This window comes from Dicentrarchus labrax, unplaced genomic scaffold, assembly GCF_905237075.1.
Source record: "Dicentrarchus labrax unplaced genomic scaffold, dlabrax2021, whole genome shotgun sequence".
NCBI classification, from domain to species: domain Eukaryota; kingdom Metazoa; phylum Chordata; class Actinopteri; family Moronidae; genus Dicentrarchus; species Dicentrarchus labrax.
Genome location: NW_026136721.1, coordinates 26,811,041 through 26,829,648, shown reverse-complemented (window position 1 = coordinate 26,829,648; position 18,608 = coordinate 26,811,041). Strand labels below are relative to the sequence as shown.

Genomic DNA, 18,608 nt, shown 5'->3' with positions numbered 1-18,608 from the left:
AAATCACCTTTTTGTTGTTTATACAGCCATGGCAAAGATGAAAGTTAAAAACATTTAACATGATGTTAGCAGCATGGCTCTATGCATGTCAATCGGTCGGTCCACCACTTTGGTCCAGACTGCAATGTCTCGACAACTATTGGATGGATCTTTCAGTAACTGGTGCAAGAGGCAGTGAAGTTACTTTACTTTTCGGTTCACCATCCACAAAGGTTCATAAAAGCAATCACGGTTCCTTGTTTCATATTTCGTATATTGTGAGCAAGAACTGAATGTGACCTTTTACATATCAGTACTTTATGAGCCTTTGTTTTTGAAAAGATTACACTTCACTGAATAGCTCCAAAATCCTCCTTAACATACCCATGAAAGGTTTAGAAATAAAAGATGATGAATCACGTTTGGATATGCTAATACAACATAGCTTGTCCCATTATGATGAAAATCATTAAATGTGTGTAGATGATTAATGTATGTATACGTCTTTTCCCAGTTAACGGGATGTGTTGGTGAGAGACCTGGAGCAAACCTCATGGAGACATTTCAGAAAGGGTAAGCTCTTCACTTCTCTACTTGATCCCTTTGAGGAATTAAAAAATATATCACTACACATGTTGAATTGCTTTATCCCACCACGTTTCCTATAAACACACAAATTGTAGCATGTGTTACCTAAATGTTTGTTTTACATTGATAAGCAACTGGCTACCACTAGCAGCCCTGTCTGTTATCTTAAGGAATCTGTACACTTTATCTGATAAAGACAGGCAGCAGAGATACAGTTTATGTATTAGTATGTATAAACTGTGTGGGGTTTCCTGAAGTTTCTGACTACTGGAAGATAAACTCTGTTGTTTCTGTTTGATCAGTCGCAGCTTCTTTGCTAAAGTGGTTTCTCTGTTGGATTTTTTAGGAACGACATTTCAAGAAAAGATGGTCTTCCTTCTCCTCCACAGGTAGGATAAAGTCCACAGTTCCTTTTCTATGAGTCTCTGTTTGTTAGGTTGCACATTGTGTTTCAGCTCTCCTCCTTCCTCTTCTTACACAGTGCCTCTGCTCTGCCATGCATGTGCCACTGGAGGAAATTAGAGTATCAGATTTTAGGGCAATGGATATGGAAGAAAGGAAAGGTCTGGGTATTGAATCTCAATACTTTGTTGTTACTGAATAGATGCGTCAGCGACACCTAGTATTAAAACCTGCCAAGTTCCGAAAGCATCAAACGCTCACTCAGATTTGTACTTTTCTTTAAAACAGTTACTAATCGAAAAGATACATTTTAGACTATGCTATTTGGGCAAGTTTCTTGTATGACTGCCTTTGTTTAGACGACATTTAACATTTGGTTTCATTTTTAGAGGAAAATGTTCATATTCTTTCAAATAACGTATAGAAAAAGTGTTGTTTTAGGTATCATATTGGCACTTTTATGATGAAAATGTCATATGATTGAACCATTAGGACAAGCCAGTGCCCTCCATAGTTTAAAAATACAGAAGAATTGGATTTAAAAATAACAAAAAAATGGAGAAATGGACTAAACTTAATAAAAAGCAGTGGCAAACAGAAAAGGAAAGCACTAACCAGAGGTGTTTTTTTTGACCAGTTGTGTAACTAACCTTAACACCATGCTGCTCTCTTACTCGACCCTGTTTTGAAACACTACCACAGAAACTCTGCAGTTCCACAGAAACATAACATTTCAGTTTTGACAAAGGGAGATTTGCTAAAAAGGGATTTTCCACCTATTATTCTTACACAAACATACTGTAGTTTCTTAATCAGCTGTTCAGAACACTGTGGAAATCCTGTACACTTTAGATTTGAAGTTTAGTGTTGCTGTGAGTGTGAGCAGAAGGAAAAAGTCACACTCTCCATCTGCTCGTCTCCACTTTTAATCTGGACCCGCACCGCCGAACAGAATCATGCAGCACTGTACCAATATGGTGATTTTTTTCCTAATCAGCCCAGATGGATTTTAGTGGCAGCTCCACTACCGCCACACTGTGCCACTGAGCGGCCATCTGGAGCCAGTGTGGCGCCGCTATGAGAGGAGGCTGGTGTAGCAGCCTCTCAGCTGGTCATTAAAGCCCGAGTTACAACACGAGCATCACACAGACGTGATTGTTACCATCAGGCCAACTTTGTCTTCCCCTGAGCTGCAGTTATTTAGATTAATTAATAAGCTGATCCTGTCTGCAAGGTTACATGCTGTTAATTTGACTTACATATACAGTATTTTGGTGATCTGGCAGTCATTATGAGGTGTGTTATTTACTGCTTAACCAATTAGTAGATCAACAGAGAATTTATCAACCAGTTTGATAGTTGTTTAAGTCATTTATTAGGCATATTCTCTCATTCTCTAATGTGAGAATATAACTCTTTTCTCTCTTTTATTTAAGTGTAAATTGCGTATCTCTTCGGACTCATTGTCGTCATCATATTTTATAAACTCAATTATTTATCAGTTACTTACTTAAATAATCAACATGTATGATTTAGTTGTAAGTGACTTGTTAAAACACATACCTCTGTCTTGCAGCTTTTTTTATCCCAAAATACACATAGTGTGGGCGTTTATTGCATGTCTCAATATGTCCATGTGTGTCTTGCTTTAGTCCCTGGAAACCGATAGCAAACATGACCCGTCTGTCAGAACATCTTGTACCTACAACCTAAGAAAACTGATAGTGGGAAATGAGGGCTCCAGTGTTTTTAACCAGCTCATGTGTGCAAGACAGCTGCAACACTGACATGTCAATTAAATGCCAAAATAATTACTATAGGAGCTAGGAGCCAAGTTAGTATTGGGTGGTACTGATTTTAAGTTTTTCATATACCGCTATACACACAGCTGAAGCAACTGCTGTAACTCTTCAGTGAGCAGCAATATTGAGTTTGCCGCAAAATTCTCTATGGTCGACACAAACTATGTAGTGTGTATTGAGATGGGAGCCCTATAAACTTAATAAGGGAACCCTTTTTACTAACGGTTATAATTTTATAACACAACAATTAATAACCTACAACTAACTCTTTTTAACAGGGCAAAACACCAACACAACAATTTGTTTCTTCTTTTTCTTTCACTTTGAATACTAAAAAACTTATTGACAGTGACATAAATATTGTAATGTCAGTTTAAAAGGAAGCAATAGTAAAGTGGGTGGCACATCTTTTTTTATCTTTCAGTTCAGTTTTTACGATGTTGCAGGTTCCAAAATAAAAATTCTGCAATTGTTTTAATGCATTTTGATTCCTTTATAAATTGTATTGTATTGTATTGCCAAAAACAAATGAATGAAGACATTCAAATGTTTTTGTATTATGTGTACTCCTGTCAAAATATAAAGGGTTAGTCATGCAAAAAGAATATCGTGAAATCACCAGAAAGAAATACCATGATATTAATGTTTGGTCATACCGCTCCAGAACTACACCCACAACCAGAAATTGGACGTGTATGAGTGCATGTGCTTTGAAATGTGAAGTGTGGTGAAACACATTTAATGGTTTCAGACCGAGGAAGCTTATGTCAGGCTGAATCTTTGTGTGTGTGTGTGTGTGTGTGTGTGTTCAAGGTTATGTGCTTGTTTGTGTGCCATCTCAGCGAAATGCCCCTTAAATTCCTCATTGTATTTGTTTGTACACTGTGTGTGTAAGCCCTGCCAAATACAGCTTAATCATTGTCTAATGCATCTCTCTCATACAGACACACACACACACACACACACACACACACACACACACACACACACACACACACACACAGCTCTGTCTATATCTCGCCCCTCCTTTGCACCAGCTGGAGGTCTCATGATGATGTAATCGTGGCCCGGGTGTGTGTGAGTGAACACAGTGGCTGATGTTCCAGGGAACAGAGTGCACAGTGTGCGTATCTGAACGTGTGTGTGTGCGTGTGTGCGTGTGTGTGTGTGCACGTACATTTGAATTATATTTCTACACAGCAGGGCCGCAGTCAGCTGTAACATCTGTGCTCCTGTTAATCCACAGTGTTACTCCTCAGTGCATCTTGAATTGAGTTGACATTGTGTTGTTTCTACACTGATACCAGTGTAGAAACACTGCTGGTCATTATTGTCAGCAGATTGATCAATCATTTAAAACATGCAGGATAAACTAATCATCAAGTCTTTTATCAAACAGCCCATAATGAGTCATTGGCATATAAAAGGATTTGACAACAAAAGTGGAGAAAACTCTGATCTGATGCATTTTGTGACGACGTGTTGTTCAGTTGCTCTTCTCTCAACATTTCCTACCTCTGAGACTCTTAACGTTACGTAACATTCACCCAGTGGACCTAATCAGTCCATACTTTAATTGCATGATTACTATCAACTGTGCTGGTAACACAAAATACACAACAAAGCCGACACAAGCTGCTAATTAACAACTGAAGAGTTTTTTTTCCTGGGAACTTTCGATATCAGTTGCTTGAGAACAGACAGTCATTATGTTAATGAACTAGAATGTAATGATTAGTCTTTAAATACCTAAAAAAATCTGCATTTGTACACTTTAAATGTGAATTGTTCTTGATTGATTGCGATAAAGGTGTGAAGTGGTACCAAACTTACAACTTAAACACACTAAATGATTACCACTACTAAATGTGAATTTGACAACAACAGAACTTGACATAAGGTCCACTTCCTGGCTTTTTTTTCCGTCTCAGTCCACTGAGGAAGACAGTGATATCCAATTAAAGCTTTATAATGGACTTCTAGTTTGTTGAATTATTACTTTGTTTTGTTTGGACTATTTGGCGCTGCAGTACAACACACACAACAGGTCTATTTTACAAGACATTTTGACATGTCACAGTAGTATAAATAATAAAAATAATGACGGTTGAATTCCATTTAGCTGCTTCACTGTTAGGGTGCCTGTATTGTTCATACTGGCTTACTTGAACATGTCGGAGCCATCGTGCTTTTCAAAATGTCTGCTGTGAATTATTTAACCTGCAAATGTATGATTAACATTTATTAACATTCACATCCATGTGACATATCAATTGCTCACACAGACACACTAGACCTTTGTTTAGTTCCTGATGTGTACTCTTAGAAATACTTTCAGTGTGGTTACTGCTGTTTGTGTGTTTGTGTGTTTGTTTGTTTGTTTGTTTGTTTGTGTGCACACTGGGTCTTGAAGCTCATACATCTGAACATCTCATTCCTCTGAGTGTTGTTCAGAGCATTACGTGTGTTTGGATCTGTAAGGGGACCTTGAATGTTGATTGAGTGAGCTGGTGCAGTATGTGCTTATACACATGGAGGCACTGGGGTAAGGGGTAAGGGGTGGAGGAGGGGGGGTTGAAAACAATGACGGTAAGTACTCCTTGCCGGAAATTTCTGCCAGTCTGCACGTTCTCCGGACACTAATACTACTTTGTATCCGCCGTGGTTCCCATCACATCAAATGTACTCACATGTAGCAGCTAAGGAGACTTTTGATACCTCCCTGTTTAACTTCAGCACAGGAACACACACACACACACACACACACACACACACACACACACACACACACACACACACACACACACACACACCCACACACACACACACACCTGAGACTCATTATGCTCTTACACTGTAATCTCCCATAAAACCTGCCAACAACAACTCCGTATCATGAACAAAAAAAAACAAAACAAGGGCTTTTGTAACCAGATTCAAGTGCACCCCTTCCTGTAAGCCGTCTGTGGCATTTATGAGGTCCAGTAGCAGTGTGTCTTGATCTGTTTTTCCTAAAAATAGCTTGGTCCCACGCCCAGACAGAGGAAATGGGACCCTGTGGGCTTAGCGGCTAAGTGATCCGTGGACACGTTTTAACTGCATGACCAGAGTATGTTGTTTCCACAAATAATTTACATTATGCTGGCATCTGATTACACCACTTTGATCGTGGATACAAAGAGGAGTTGGAGAAAGTTTTAAAGAAAGGGGGGGGGGGGAAGCTGGTGGATGATGGCTGAACAATGTGAGGGAAATAAGAAGAAGAAGTACTGAGGTGCTGGAAGAGAAGGCTTGTGTGTGATGGATCTGCTTTGAGATGAATGTTTGCCTGCAGAGAGAGAGAGAGACAGATAGAGATAGAGATAGAGAGAGAGAGGAAGAAAAAAAACACCCTGTCAGCCTACGTGTACTGGCTCACAATCTGCTTGCTTTTTTTTTTGTCCTCCCCTTCTCTCTCCCTTCCTCCCTCCCTCCCTCCCTCTGTATCACCCCTCCCGTCTGCTCTGGCTGCTGCGAAACAAACAAGTCCAGAGCGGTGCTAGTGGGTGTGTGTGGGGGGGGGGAATATATGCATGTCAGGCAATAGAGAAAAGCAAGGAGGACTACTGTAGAGAGAAAACAAGAGAGGGGAAGGAGGAAGAGAGGGAGGAGGGTGAGGGATTCCAGTGGGTGAAAGACGAGGCGGAGCCAATCCACTCCAGCTCGCTCTCTCTCTCTCTCTCTCTCTCTCTCTCTCTCTCTCTCTCTCTCTCTCTCACACACACACACACACACACACACAAACACACGCACACAAACACAGCCCAAAGGCAGATGGGCGGATGTTTTGGCCAGCAGAGGCAGCCAATCACACGCCGGGAGCCGCCCCCTTCTGCCAGGGCAGGGCCAGTCGAGGGAGTGTGCGGGGCTCAACTTAAAGAGTGTGTTCACGGGGCTGGTCTTCGTTCGTTTGAGAAGCTCTTTTCTCTCTTTCTCTCATGGTTGTGCAGACGTTCAGGATGAAGATCCAGGAGTCGCCCGTCACTTGTGACACGGGGAGGGTCGGCGGAGAGGTGCGAGGCTCGGATCCGGATTGCGAGAAGACGAGCTGCGAGGACGTGCCCCGTCTGGACCTGACAGCGCTTACTGAGGACAACAACTGGGGAGGTGAGGAGGAGGGGGGAGGGCATCCCTGCTGTTGCTTTCATACTTATATATATATATATATTTTTTTTTTACTCTTACATGCAATACTCTTAAATAAGTCTAGAATACACACACATACACACAGAGACATGCCCAGACACCCCACTGGCTGCCCTCCACCCAGCTCTGCACATGGGTGTCTGGGTAGCAGCTGCACACCTTCTGCTGCCTCTCCTCCTCCTCCTCCTCCTCCTCCTCCCGATGCAACTCCTTCTGCTTCTCCTGTAGGATTTAATTGTAAAAAGATCCTCTTAAGTTCTCTAGCCACCTAACGTTATATCTGGAGGAGAAACACTCGCTGGAGACGGTGCTTGTTTGCTAGACTGGGCGAGATAAGGCAGCGCTGCAGACAGTTTGTTGCTGTTAAATTAGACCACATGGGAACCTTGAATCTGCACTCTCCTCATCTCCCAGGAGAAAATATGAAGGTGGAGGCTAAGTTTAGAGCTGTGTTTTTCTTATTTGGTTGTTTGTTTGTTTGTTTTTACTTGGCAATGTATGGCACTGAATTGTTTCCAGACTGAGCTGCTGCTGTAATTCACAGTCTATCAATCATTAAAGGGGAGCTCGAGTAGTGATAACAGTGTGCCAGTCAGCCAGGGCTGTAGTAACTTGGCTTGCAACCCGGAGACTTTATTGATCCTGGTTGAAATCTTCAGACTTTAATAAAAAGTCTCTCCTGGTTGCTCTGTTCCTCCAGGATGGTGCATTCAATGGCTGTCAACATTTAAATGGTTAATTCGCTGATGCTGGCTTATCAAATGTCTGATGCAGAAATATTCGGGAGCATTGCATTATCCACATCTCTCATATCCCAACATGCTCTATTTTTCTGTCAGACCTGTTTTTTTTTTTTTGAGGTTTTGTTATTAATGTGTTTGTGTTATGCAGTGTTTGTGCAGAAAGGAAATCGTGCACAATCGCAGTGCACCGAGACAGTGATTGTTTTGTCAGGACGTTGCGACACAGCGGGGGTTGGGTGGAGGTTTTTCTTTGCTGAGCAGTGAAAGCCAGGCGCTTTATGCTGTAAGTGTACACTGGAATAACAGCCAACAGGTTTGCCCCAAAGGTGAAGTTAAGGAGTTGAAGGGGCATGTTGCGGCATGTTTTTTTGATCATATTTCCGCTACAAATGTTGGTCTTCCACCACCACCAGCGTCGCCACGACTGTTTCCTGTGTGGTGTGGCAGGCGGTGCAAAAAATGTGTTCCATGCAATAAACTTCAACAGCCTCATGTTTGGAGCATTAGCAGACCATTGCATGTTTTGTGGAGCTCTCTAGTGGTCAAATGTGATTATTGAAACATCAGACGCTGTTGTTGCCCTGCTGCATTTGCTGCATGAGAGGAGAAAGGTCAAGTACTTAAATATTGTGCCTGAGCCAACAAAACTGTTGCTTCAGAAAGGTGTGGTGTTAGTTGTTCTGGTTCCCTTGGTCCGCTGTCTCTCATTGTGTGTGCGTGCTTGTAATTAAAAATGCAATTTGCTTGGAGGGAGGATGCAGCTGAGGTTTCTACAGTTTGTTCAGGAAATTAGCTTTTCCAAGAAGCTGTTTGATACCGATACTATTAAAAGTTGTTATTACGTGCCCGTTGTTTTTCTTGGCTTCTTTTGCTTCCCTGTGAACCTCCTTCCTGTACATACTGTCCTGGATACATAAATGAGTTCACGGCGGCGAGGACACCACAGGGTGCCTGCATGATTGGCTGTGACAGGCCGCTTAGACATACAGTGTATCCTTTTTTTTAGGTGCATGAGATGGCGAACAGATCAGTTCATTTGAAGCATGAGAGGGAGCAGGGCTTGGCCATAAGCACAAACTGCAATTGTGTAAATGTATTGTGCAAAGTTGAACTTTAGCTTGCACGTTTTATTCTTCACTAGCGAGAGCCAAAGAGGGATTTATGTTCTGGCAAAATGAGCCTAGCTGAATAAGCAGTTAATAAAGTTTTATAATGGTAGTAAGTACTGTTTAGGGATGTGTGTATACTGTACAGAAGGTGTAATACAGTACAAATGGGGTTGTGGCTGGATTAGGCAGTGGTGTGAGACCTTTGTTCCAGTACACTTTGTGCCAGCGCCTGTCATGGTGACCTGATATTTGCTGCTGCGCTGTCCTTGCCTGTCTGCCAGCGATGGAGGAAAAGACATTAATGGGAATGTAGACAGCGTTAGACGAGACTCTCAGGCTCGTACGTCTCGTGACTTAATTAAGGCTTGTGGGAGATGGTTGTTATTTTGGTTTCCCGTATTTATTGCAACAGCAAGGATGCACGTTGGTCCTTTCTGACTTCTGTTTCCTTGTTTTCTTTCCATCATCTTGTCCTTTTATTACTTCTGTTTCCTTGTTTTCATTCCTTCATCTTGTTTTTTCCTTCTCTTTTCCCCTCTTTTTTTCTTCTTGTTCCTCTAGATTCTCCGTTCTTTAACACCTTCCTTGATTTCAAAAGCATTTTTTATCCAAGTTGTTGTGATGGTAAGTGTAATTTTACATCGCCGTGTGTGCTGACTTGCTTTGCTACAAATAACATGTCAGAGAGAAAGAAAGAACGAAAGAAAGACGGGGCTGTCTGAATGACCTTTTCTTCTGCATGGCAACATGCTTGAATGATCGGGAACACTGCGGTTGAGCATCTCACACACACAACAACCTTTAATGAAATGGCAAACTGGCATGTTTTTTTTTGTTTCATTAGTCTAGTTAATCCTGAACCATCAGCGAGCGGTTGATTTAAAGGATTAATTTCAAATGCCACTGAGCCTCGCTGGCCGGCCACTCCGCTCTGCTCTCTGAGCTAGATAATAGAGCTCAAAGGAAGACATTCAGTGTGATTGAGAGTTTCACCTGCTGCTGTGAGCGAGCTCTAACACGCTACTTGATAAACTGCACGTACCCAGAGGTAGAGGAGGTCTCCCTGGGAGCAGAGCTGGAATTTGAGATAAGTTGCTTCTCGTATGCCCCAGCTAAGAAAAATATGCATGTGCAGTTTTAGACTGGGCGTGCATATTTTCACGGGTGCTTTCTGACACTTTGAATGTTTACACTAACAGTTGGTTTCCTTCTGAGCTTGTTTTCATTCCCTCCATCACTTCTCACCGTGTTACAGGTCTCTCCTTTTCCATGAAATCTACATTATTGTTCCTGCCGAGTCTCATGTTTTTTTCACACATTTTCTATAGTGTTTTCCCTACTTATTTTAACAGTGAAGTCTCTCAAACTATAATTTCTCTGTATAGTCTTTCTCTCATGCACACATGTTTGGGACAGACACACCAACAGAGTTTATCTCTCACCATGCAGAGTGGAAACTACAACACAAACTCATCACTGTACCTCTCAACAGGGGTCGCGCCCTGACATTATCCCACGGAGAGCCAGGCATTATTAATAGCCCAGAGATTGTCAGGGGTATCTGCATGGCTATTTTCACTAGACATAATTATTGCCAGAGGGGAGACTGTAACCAGGGGACGAACAGAGAGAGGGAGGGTGGGCGTGTCTTACCCACAGTTTCAGGACAACATCTGTGACTGTAGAGCCCCAAAGGAAGTTTAGAGAGAGTTATAGAAAGAGCAGCTTCGTTATGTCCAGTAACTTTCACAACGCCAGAGAGGATCCAAAAAGATGTCAGCAGGGAGAGAAATGACCTTATAGTGTCTTGGAAGAGAATAGGTGCTTATCTTTGGAAAATTCATATATTATTGGACTTTTTGTTTGAAAGCTTTGACCCGTCTTGTAAAACAGATTCTAGCAGGAAATAATAGTCTGGTTTCATTTTGGATTTGGATGCAAGTTGGCAAAATACGCCACGGTTTGTCTGTTTATGTAACAGATTGCTCTTTTTTTATGAGCAAACCTAGAATATAAATCTAGATTAGAGATCTGATAGTAATTTTTCTGGCTGGTTATCAGTTATGAGGATTTTGCTGCTTGTTTTTGGTCCTATGTGATTAAAAAATACCTTTTTTTTCTAGTCTTGGTCTGACAATTCGAAGAGCCTTGGGTTATAAAAAACTGTGATCAGTATTTTTTTAGCGCAAACAATTAATTGAATAATCGAAAAAGATAATCTGCAGATTAATCAATAATGTTAGTTGCAGGCAAAATCTAAATAACAATCATCCATTTAATTATTCAGTCATTTAAGAGCAAATAAGTAACTATACTATACTATTTTATTTGTGCACAAACCGGTTAGTTTTAGTTATTTTAAATTAAAAATGAACCCAAATCAATTTGATGGAAGGATATAAAAGGCTTCTGAGTCAATAAGCAGATTTGATCCTGGATTTATAGTTTGAACTCTTCAACTCAAGAGGAGACTGCATTTCATCCCGTTATTCTGTTGCCACAGAGCTCTCGGGGATATTATGGTGAATCTGCGATTGTACTGCGGCGAGCTATGTGTCGTCTGGCGGCCAGCACGCACCGCAAAAACCAAACAAGATCCCCAAACTAACCTGTCCCACGTTTGCATATCTTTTGTTTACACCTTCTCTTCGACCACAGAACAAGCAAAGTGTCATACTGAAACACAAGGGGTGTTTGTTTCTGTGCCACTCAGAACCAGTCCCAGCGTTCCCGTCACTGCAGAGGGAGAGCATGGACCGCGAGGAAGCTCGGCTGTCCCCTCACGCTGGGGGACGCCTGATCCGCCAGCTGCTGGAGGAAGACAGCGACCCGATGCTGTCCCCTCGCTTCTACGCCTACGGACAGTGCCAGCAGTACCTGGATGACACTGAAGTGCCTCCTTCACCACCAAACGCACACTCATTTGTCAGGTAAAACACATGACATGGTTGTTGTTGTTTTTTTTTTTGCTATGTAGAGGCAGTAGGAAGAAGGTGCCAGTGACATTAACATTGTTATGAATCTTTCCAGCCGCAGACGCAGTTCGTCTCTTGGATCCTGTGACGATGAGAAAGAGGAGCTGACATCCGCCCAGCTCACAAAGAGGATCCACATACTGAAGAAAAAGATCCACAGGTTCGAGGAGAGGTTTGAAGAGGAGCGGAAATACAGGGTAGGTACAGCAGTTTTTTATTTTACCAAATTAAAGATATATGAAATATGACTCATTTAGACTCATGCTTGAGAGAATATTTAATTATGTTGTATTGCTTTTTTCCTCCATCCAGCCCTCCCACAGTGATAAAGTTGCAAACCCAGAGGTGCTGAGATGGGTAAATGAACTGGCCAAGCTTCGTAAAGAGCTAAAAGGTAAGACATAGGCATGGACAACCATCTTTAAACCCAACTGTTTGTAATGAGATAATTCAAGATAAAATGAACTAATGTGTATTTTTCCTGTTTTCTCCTCATCAGAACACAAGCTGATGAAGTCTGAAGAGGACCTGCCGCCTCTGACCCGTCAGCGCAGCAACACGCTGCCCAAAAGCTTCGGCTCTCAGCTGGAGAAGAAACCCCAGCAGGAGAAAGTGCCGAAGCCTCCGGTGGAAAGCACCCTGGAGACGATATCGAAGAAGCTGCAGGAGAAGAGAGAGGAGGTGAACCGCCCAGAGGATATCAAGGTAAGACCGTGACCACGTTACACGCTCACAAGGATGAGTAAATAAAACATAGACAGACGTGTCCAGCAAATGGATGTTTCATGTAGGATAAACAGCATCAATTTTAAAGCAGGCAGCAGAGCTTGAATTTATTATGGTATGTGTGTGAAGGAGCAACAGAGTTGCAACACAGAATGAACCCAGGTCATTTCTGAAATGTTTTTGACCCACTTCCTGTTCCCTCCCGCTCACAGGATATGACACGGGAGCAGATCGGCGCAGAGAAAGTCGCCCTGCAGAAAGCTCTCCTCTACTACGAGAGCATACACGGCCGACCAGTGAGTCATCCTCCACCTCCAATCTTTTAAATAATCAAACACAGATGCATGCAGCTTCTTCAAAAGGGGCCGATCCATACTGTAGATCTGATCTCCTGCCAGCCATGTTGGCCCGAGCACAGAAAATCTTATTTACCACTCTATTGTGACCCAGATTGCAAGTCAAGAGTGAATAATGTCTCAAGCCAGAGTGTGTGTGTGTGTGTGTGTGTGTGTGTGTGTGCATCTGGTTAGCTTCCACAGTGTGTGTTTTAGCTAATTACTTAAAGAATGGGTGTGTTGTTTTTTTTTTTATTTATTTCATTGCCATTTGTGACATTGGAAAACAGAAAGTTTGTCATTTAAAGGCCCACTCTGCCGTAAAACTGCACCGTGAAAGAACTGGCACACACTTTGTTTGATGTCGTATCCAATGGGAATAATTGCGCCGTCTAATCCCTGCTTGCATTGTCGTATATCGGGAAGTGCAGCTGACCTTTCTGTCACCTCCATCCCTCCTCGCGCTGTGGTTTGTGGTTAATGACCGTTAGGCTCTGAAGGGTTGTTATGGGCCAGTCTGGGTTAGCTGTCATTTTGTGTTATGTTAGCGCAGTAGCTAGTTAGTCTGCAGGGAGGCAGTGGATGGCAGAAATAAGCTCACTCTGTACTAACAACGTGCATTTGTTTCCCTCATTTTTTGCTACTTTAGGTCACCAAAAGCGAGAGGCAAGTCATGAAACCCCTGTACGACAGATATCGCCTGGTGAAGCAGATCCTCTGCAGAGCCTCCACCATCCCCGTCATTGTAAGTACCGAATCTTTAAACCTGCCTCCATCTTTTGTCGCCCTCCACAGCTGCCCGTTCGTCCTGCCGCTCTTTGACACGCGAGCGGCAAAGATCGCCACATTGTCCGGACGTCTGCAGACACTTAATCCTCTGCTCATGCTGGCTTCAGTGCCTGTTGTGGGAACCAGTGGCAGCCGTGCCACAGACGTGTTATCCACCTTTCAAGGCTCTAAGTCTAGCTTTAGCAGCTCAGTGAATCCCCCCCCACCCCACCCCGGGCCTTAAAGGAGCTCATAGGTGGCAGATTGAGTTCACAGGAAATGACATCACGAACAGCTGAGTGCAGTAAAGGGTCAAGTTTTAGTCAACTTTTCTGTGATATAAGGACTTGTTTGCCTGTTATAGTTTAGTTCAGTGTTCTGAGCTATTTAATAACCATTTCTATTATGTAATATATGATCTGCGTTATGAATCTACTGTACATATCTGTTATATAATGCACTACCTCTAATCCCCATTATGCAAATTGGAAGAAGTCACCGTGCAGAATTTTTATTAACCCGGAAAGGTCAAATGATGCTGGAGTGGACTGCAAATTAATGTTTTTTTTCCAGCTTTGACCCCGTAACAAGCACAACTCATTGCCTTTTGTTTTGTACCTAAAATATGAGGCGTAACCATGGAGACATTTTTTTTTTTCTTGGCAAGTTTTTAATTTATTTTATTTATATTCAGTTTATTTACTCTTAAAATGGTTTACATGGTGAGGCTTCAAGTGGTAGCCATCTCAAATAAGTCACCTAACACCAGTCGTGGTTGCTAGTTGTTGACTAGTTAGAATCAAGTTAGATTTTCAAAGTAAATGTCATTTGGACATCTTGTGGTTAAAGTGTTAAACTGGAAACCGAAAAATCTGCTGAGCTTCAGCTCCGATTTAAAGTTTAGACGCAGAATTTGTTGAAAACTCGAAGGGAAATCTGGCGTTTTCTCGTGGCCTTGCTGTAAATACCAGAGTGAGCGTCTCAGCGTGGTTAACGCCTCCTTCTTAACCGTCACCACAGGGCTCTCCCTCCAGCAAGCGCAGAGGTCCCCTCCTTCAGCCCATTATCGAGGGCGAAACTGCACTCTTCTTCGATGATATCAAGGTGAAGAGCTGCTGCTGCTTGAATAATCAGTCGCCAGCTCCCCTTACCCTGCCCGCCCCCCTCCCCCCTCCTTATTTAACTACCATTCACCCCTCTAATGAACCTGATTGCTGCCTGTTGATTGGGTAGTTGCCTGTTTCCTGCCACCAGCGCCGGTAGAGACGTTGAATCAGTAGCTGCCTGGATCTGATGTTTGAATCGCTGTGATTTTTTTAAATAGAAATGTGTGCGCAGAACTTTAGAGGATAATTCTTGTTTATCACAACTTGGGTCTTGTTTTTATAGTTTCGGCCATCATTTCTAGTAATAATATCATTGTACTTAGTTACCAAGTTCAGTTGCGAGATCAAGTAACAAACTAAATTGGAAGAGAAGACCCCAAACCCCAAACTACCCATTTTTACCCAGAAATTCTAATTTCATTTGAAAATGTATCCACATATATGTATTTATAAGGAAAACAAACAGCCAAATAGGATATCAAAGTGGGGATCTTCCATATATTTATTATTATTCATAGTAGCTAGTAATGGATGAAGGATGCACAGGAACAACCTGAGTCAGTTCTTGCACCTTAACACAGAGTTTAAAAACCAGTTAAATTAAAAGCTAAAATTAATGGATGAATGGTAGAAATGTCCAGTAGTAGTACAAATGCAAACTTGAGGCTTGCATACAGTAAGCAAAGTCATAGTAACAATATCCACTTTTATATTACTAGTAGTGTAAAATAACATCCAGTGTCACATACGTCTGAGAACTGCTAGTTGAAATATTCCAGATAAGTTTGAGTGGTGTTTACATCCTGTCTGATCATCTGTGAGTTTGAGGGTGTAATAAGAAAAAGAAATGATGTTAAAAACTACAAAAATAAGACCCAAGCTGTAATAAACCGGAAGGATCCTTTAGTAGTGTTTTGAGACAAACTCTAACTGAATCATTTTGCTGGATATGTTGACAGTTTGTAGTGGGTTCAGGACTTAAACATTACATAAAGTTGGTTGTTAGCGGACTGTGTGTCTTCTAGTTGACTGCCTTCATTAACTCCATCTATACATACTAATAAGTATAGACATGAATCACAAAACGAAGGCCGATGGAAGTGCATTGTGCCGCTTCACCGTGACGATTTATAACCATTGATGACTAACACTGCACGATCTCCACGCACTGCAGTGTTTGAGCCTGGAAGCCTGGATGGTTTTAACGCCACAGCACGATGTGGCCGCTTCCACCCTCGGCCACTGCTTGACCTCTTTATGCCCCTGCAGGAGGAAGAGGACGGCTCGGAGGACGACGGAGACTCAGTGAAGACGCAGTTCACTGTGACCGTCCGGCCCGACGTCAGCGTGCTCAGCTTCCTGGACCACATGGACGAGGAAGCGGACGGTTTCATTTCGCCCGTGGACGAACTCTCACCCTCTAAGAACACGACAGACATGAGGCTGTCCAACCTGCACTCCGCCACCACGTGAGTCACGACAACCAAGAGTGCCCTCACATAGTAACAGTGGTGGAAAGTAACTAAATTTACACAAGTACAGTTTTGAACTACTTTACTGGAGTATTTCCATTTTATGCTACTTTATACTTCTACCTCTCTACATTTCAGATAGAGTTTAATTTTTTTGATTTCTCCTTTCAACTTCTCAGTTTCATTTAAATACATTATCAAGGTACCATATTTCACAAAAAGCAAAGTTTATAGGAAAATCCCCCAAAATCAGCAGCTACAAGAGTGAAACACTGATTATATATAAATATATTTATATTTATATTTTTTTCAGTTTCATGCTGTCTGTCTTAAAAAGTCTAAAATCCAATTATCTGAATTTAAGGCCTAAATATGTCCTATAAAGTAATTTTTACAGGTTTAATATTTAGGTATTTATTGGGTTAATAACGTTGCATCTTTCAGTCTCGCTTTTAAATGTTTTTTGGGGAAAAAACAACTATACAAACTACATCTACAAAAGGAAACCAAAAGGAACCAATACAGATTAAATTTTTTGCCAGTATGGAACGTGAAATAGATCCTAAATTTCATTATTCAAAAAGTCTTAAATTTAACTTGTTGAAACCTGCAACAACCCTGTACCAAGTAGGATAAAGTTTGAGTTTGCATGCAGGGTTTTTCCTTGTGGTGAACATGAGTTATTTTTATATTGTTGTACTTCTTCCACCACTGCATAATAAGCCTTCAACATATTCCAGTGTGAGATACTAAAATATTTCTACTGTTTTCTCTTACAGGCAGGAACTTGTGGAGCAGCTCCAAGAGGCCCGTGAAGAGAAGAAGAGACTCCGCAAGGACCTGAAAGAGTTCGAGGACCAGTTCTTTAGACAAAATGGAAGGTAAAAAGAAGAGGAATTTGCTCAGATTACATAAGAGAGTGGACAAAATGAGCAGACATTCACATCGTGGGTTTTCCACTGCTGAACCATCGTCCGTTTCTTAATGTTTGTTGTGTTGTTTCCATAGAAATGTGCAGAAAGAGGACCGCTCCCCGTTGGCAGTGGAGTACAACGAATACAAGCACGTTAAAGCCAAACTGCGGCTGCTGGAAGTCCTCATCAGCAAAAGAGACTCGACAAAGTTCATCTGAGAACAAATAAAAGACTCTTAAAAAAAAAAAAGGACCGATGCTTAGTCTCTAGAGATACAGTCAAACACATCTCACCCTGCTGGAGAGAAGATCTGATTTTCCCTGTCGCTGCCGTCTGTGCTGCTCCCGGCTTCTGACTCGTAGGGAAAAACGGGTGGTTAATCCGATCCGTCGACCACAGCGGGGGGTTTTTTCCCCTCCAGAAGCCTGCGGAGATCTGCCGACCTGCGACTGATTCAAAGTGACACCAAGTCACCTGCTTCACCTGAGAAGTGCATCTCCAACCAAACCTTACATTCACAAGAGGACAGTTATTTTTCCCAATGACTAAGCAAGACGCACACAAATAACCTGAATCACACTTTTATTGCTAATAATTTATTTCTATCTTTTTGAATGTTTTTATTGGAACGGAGAAGTTATTATTGTTTTCTCACGCTTTACTGTAGAAGTCTTAAAAAAAACAATGTAAGTAAAAAATAATAGATATAAAATTATTGCTATTTTTAAAAGAAGGATTTTGCGATCAAAATGTTTGTGTATTTTTTTAAGGGAGACGTTACTGTTTGTGTAACTTTAATCAGCTTAACAGTATTCACTAAATGAATAGCTTTCTCTATTTCAGTTCTAACCATCATATAATGTCTGAAATAATCTTATGTTGCTTCTCTAGAAGTTAAATCGAGTATTTGCTCACTAAAAGAAGTGGTTTTGAATTGTAATACAACCCAAAGACAGTGACTCAGAGTACAAACTGCGAACCAAAATAGTTCATATTCAGTAAAACAGCTTATTTTTGTGATCACTGGTACTTTTTCAAGCATCTCACTGTATATTTTATGCATTGACGTGCTTTCCCCCCTCCTCCCATTCACTTAATGTCAAATAAGCTATTCCTTGTCTTGGAATCACTGGTATGTTTTTGCTCACGATGATGAACATCGACACGGACGTTTTGTGAGACGACTCTGGAGGACAGATATGACGCTAAAAGCTTGTTTTCCCAGCAGTCTTTGTTTCCCTCTCGTTCTCTCCAGAGTTCGTTTTTTGTTCTTTTGTACATTGGATCACTGTGTATGTTTACATTTCTGTGAGCGAGTACATTTTTCCTTTCTTTCTCCAAAATGGATGATTATCAGTGTGAATTTCGTTTTACTGAATGTAAACACTGGCGAGGCTTAATGAATTTTGAGTGTGTACATTTTAGTACATAAATTGTATTTGTATTTTGTATATAATATGAATGAAATCATATTTTTACTGAAATTCTGGGCTGTGTGGATTTT

At 41.6% G+C, this 18,608-nt stretch overlaps 1 protein-coding gene across 4 annotated transcripts in view; it reads left to right on the top strand.

The window, feature by feature from the left end:
* fam13a (family with sequence similarity 13 member A) overlaps positions 1-18,588 on the top strand; it is a 59,041-nt gene extending 40,453 nt beyond the window's left edge. Inside the window, exons 13-26 of one of the 4 annotated variants that reach the window (XM_051384451.1) lie at positions 494-552; positions 914-956; positions 6,761-6,917; positions 9,370-9,432; positions 11,522-11,738; positions 11,839-11,980; positions 12,096-12,177; positions 12,283-12,488; positions 12,722-12,805; positions 13,494-13,589; positions 14,633-14,716; positions 15,988-16,187; positions 16,970-17,071; positions 17,199-18,588. In XM_051384451.1, the coding sequence (XP_051240411.1) occupies positions 494-552; positions 914-956; positions 6,761-6,917; positions 9,370-9,432; positions 11,522-11,738; positions 11,839-11,980; positions 12,096-12,177; positions 12,283-12,488; positions 12,722-12,805; positions 13,494-13,589; positions 14,633-14,716; positions 15,988-16,187; positions 16,970-17,071; positions 17,199-17,322 (1,659 nt within the window). In that variant the 3' untranslated portion in view covers positions 17,323-18,588. The remainder of the gene's footprint in view (positions 1-493; positions 553-913; positions 957-6,760; positions 6,918-9,369; positions 9,433-11,521; positions 11,739-11,838; positions 11,981-12,095; positions 12,178-12,282; positions 12,489-12,721; positions 12,806-13,493; positions 13,590-14,632; positions 14,717-15,987; positions 16,188-16,969; positions 17,072-17,198) is intronic. The other 3 variants (XM_051384452.1, XM_051384453.1, XM_051384454.1) reach the window with 3 other exon arrangements.
* The last annotated feature ends 20 nt before the right edge of the window (positions 18,589-18,608 follow it).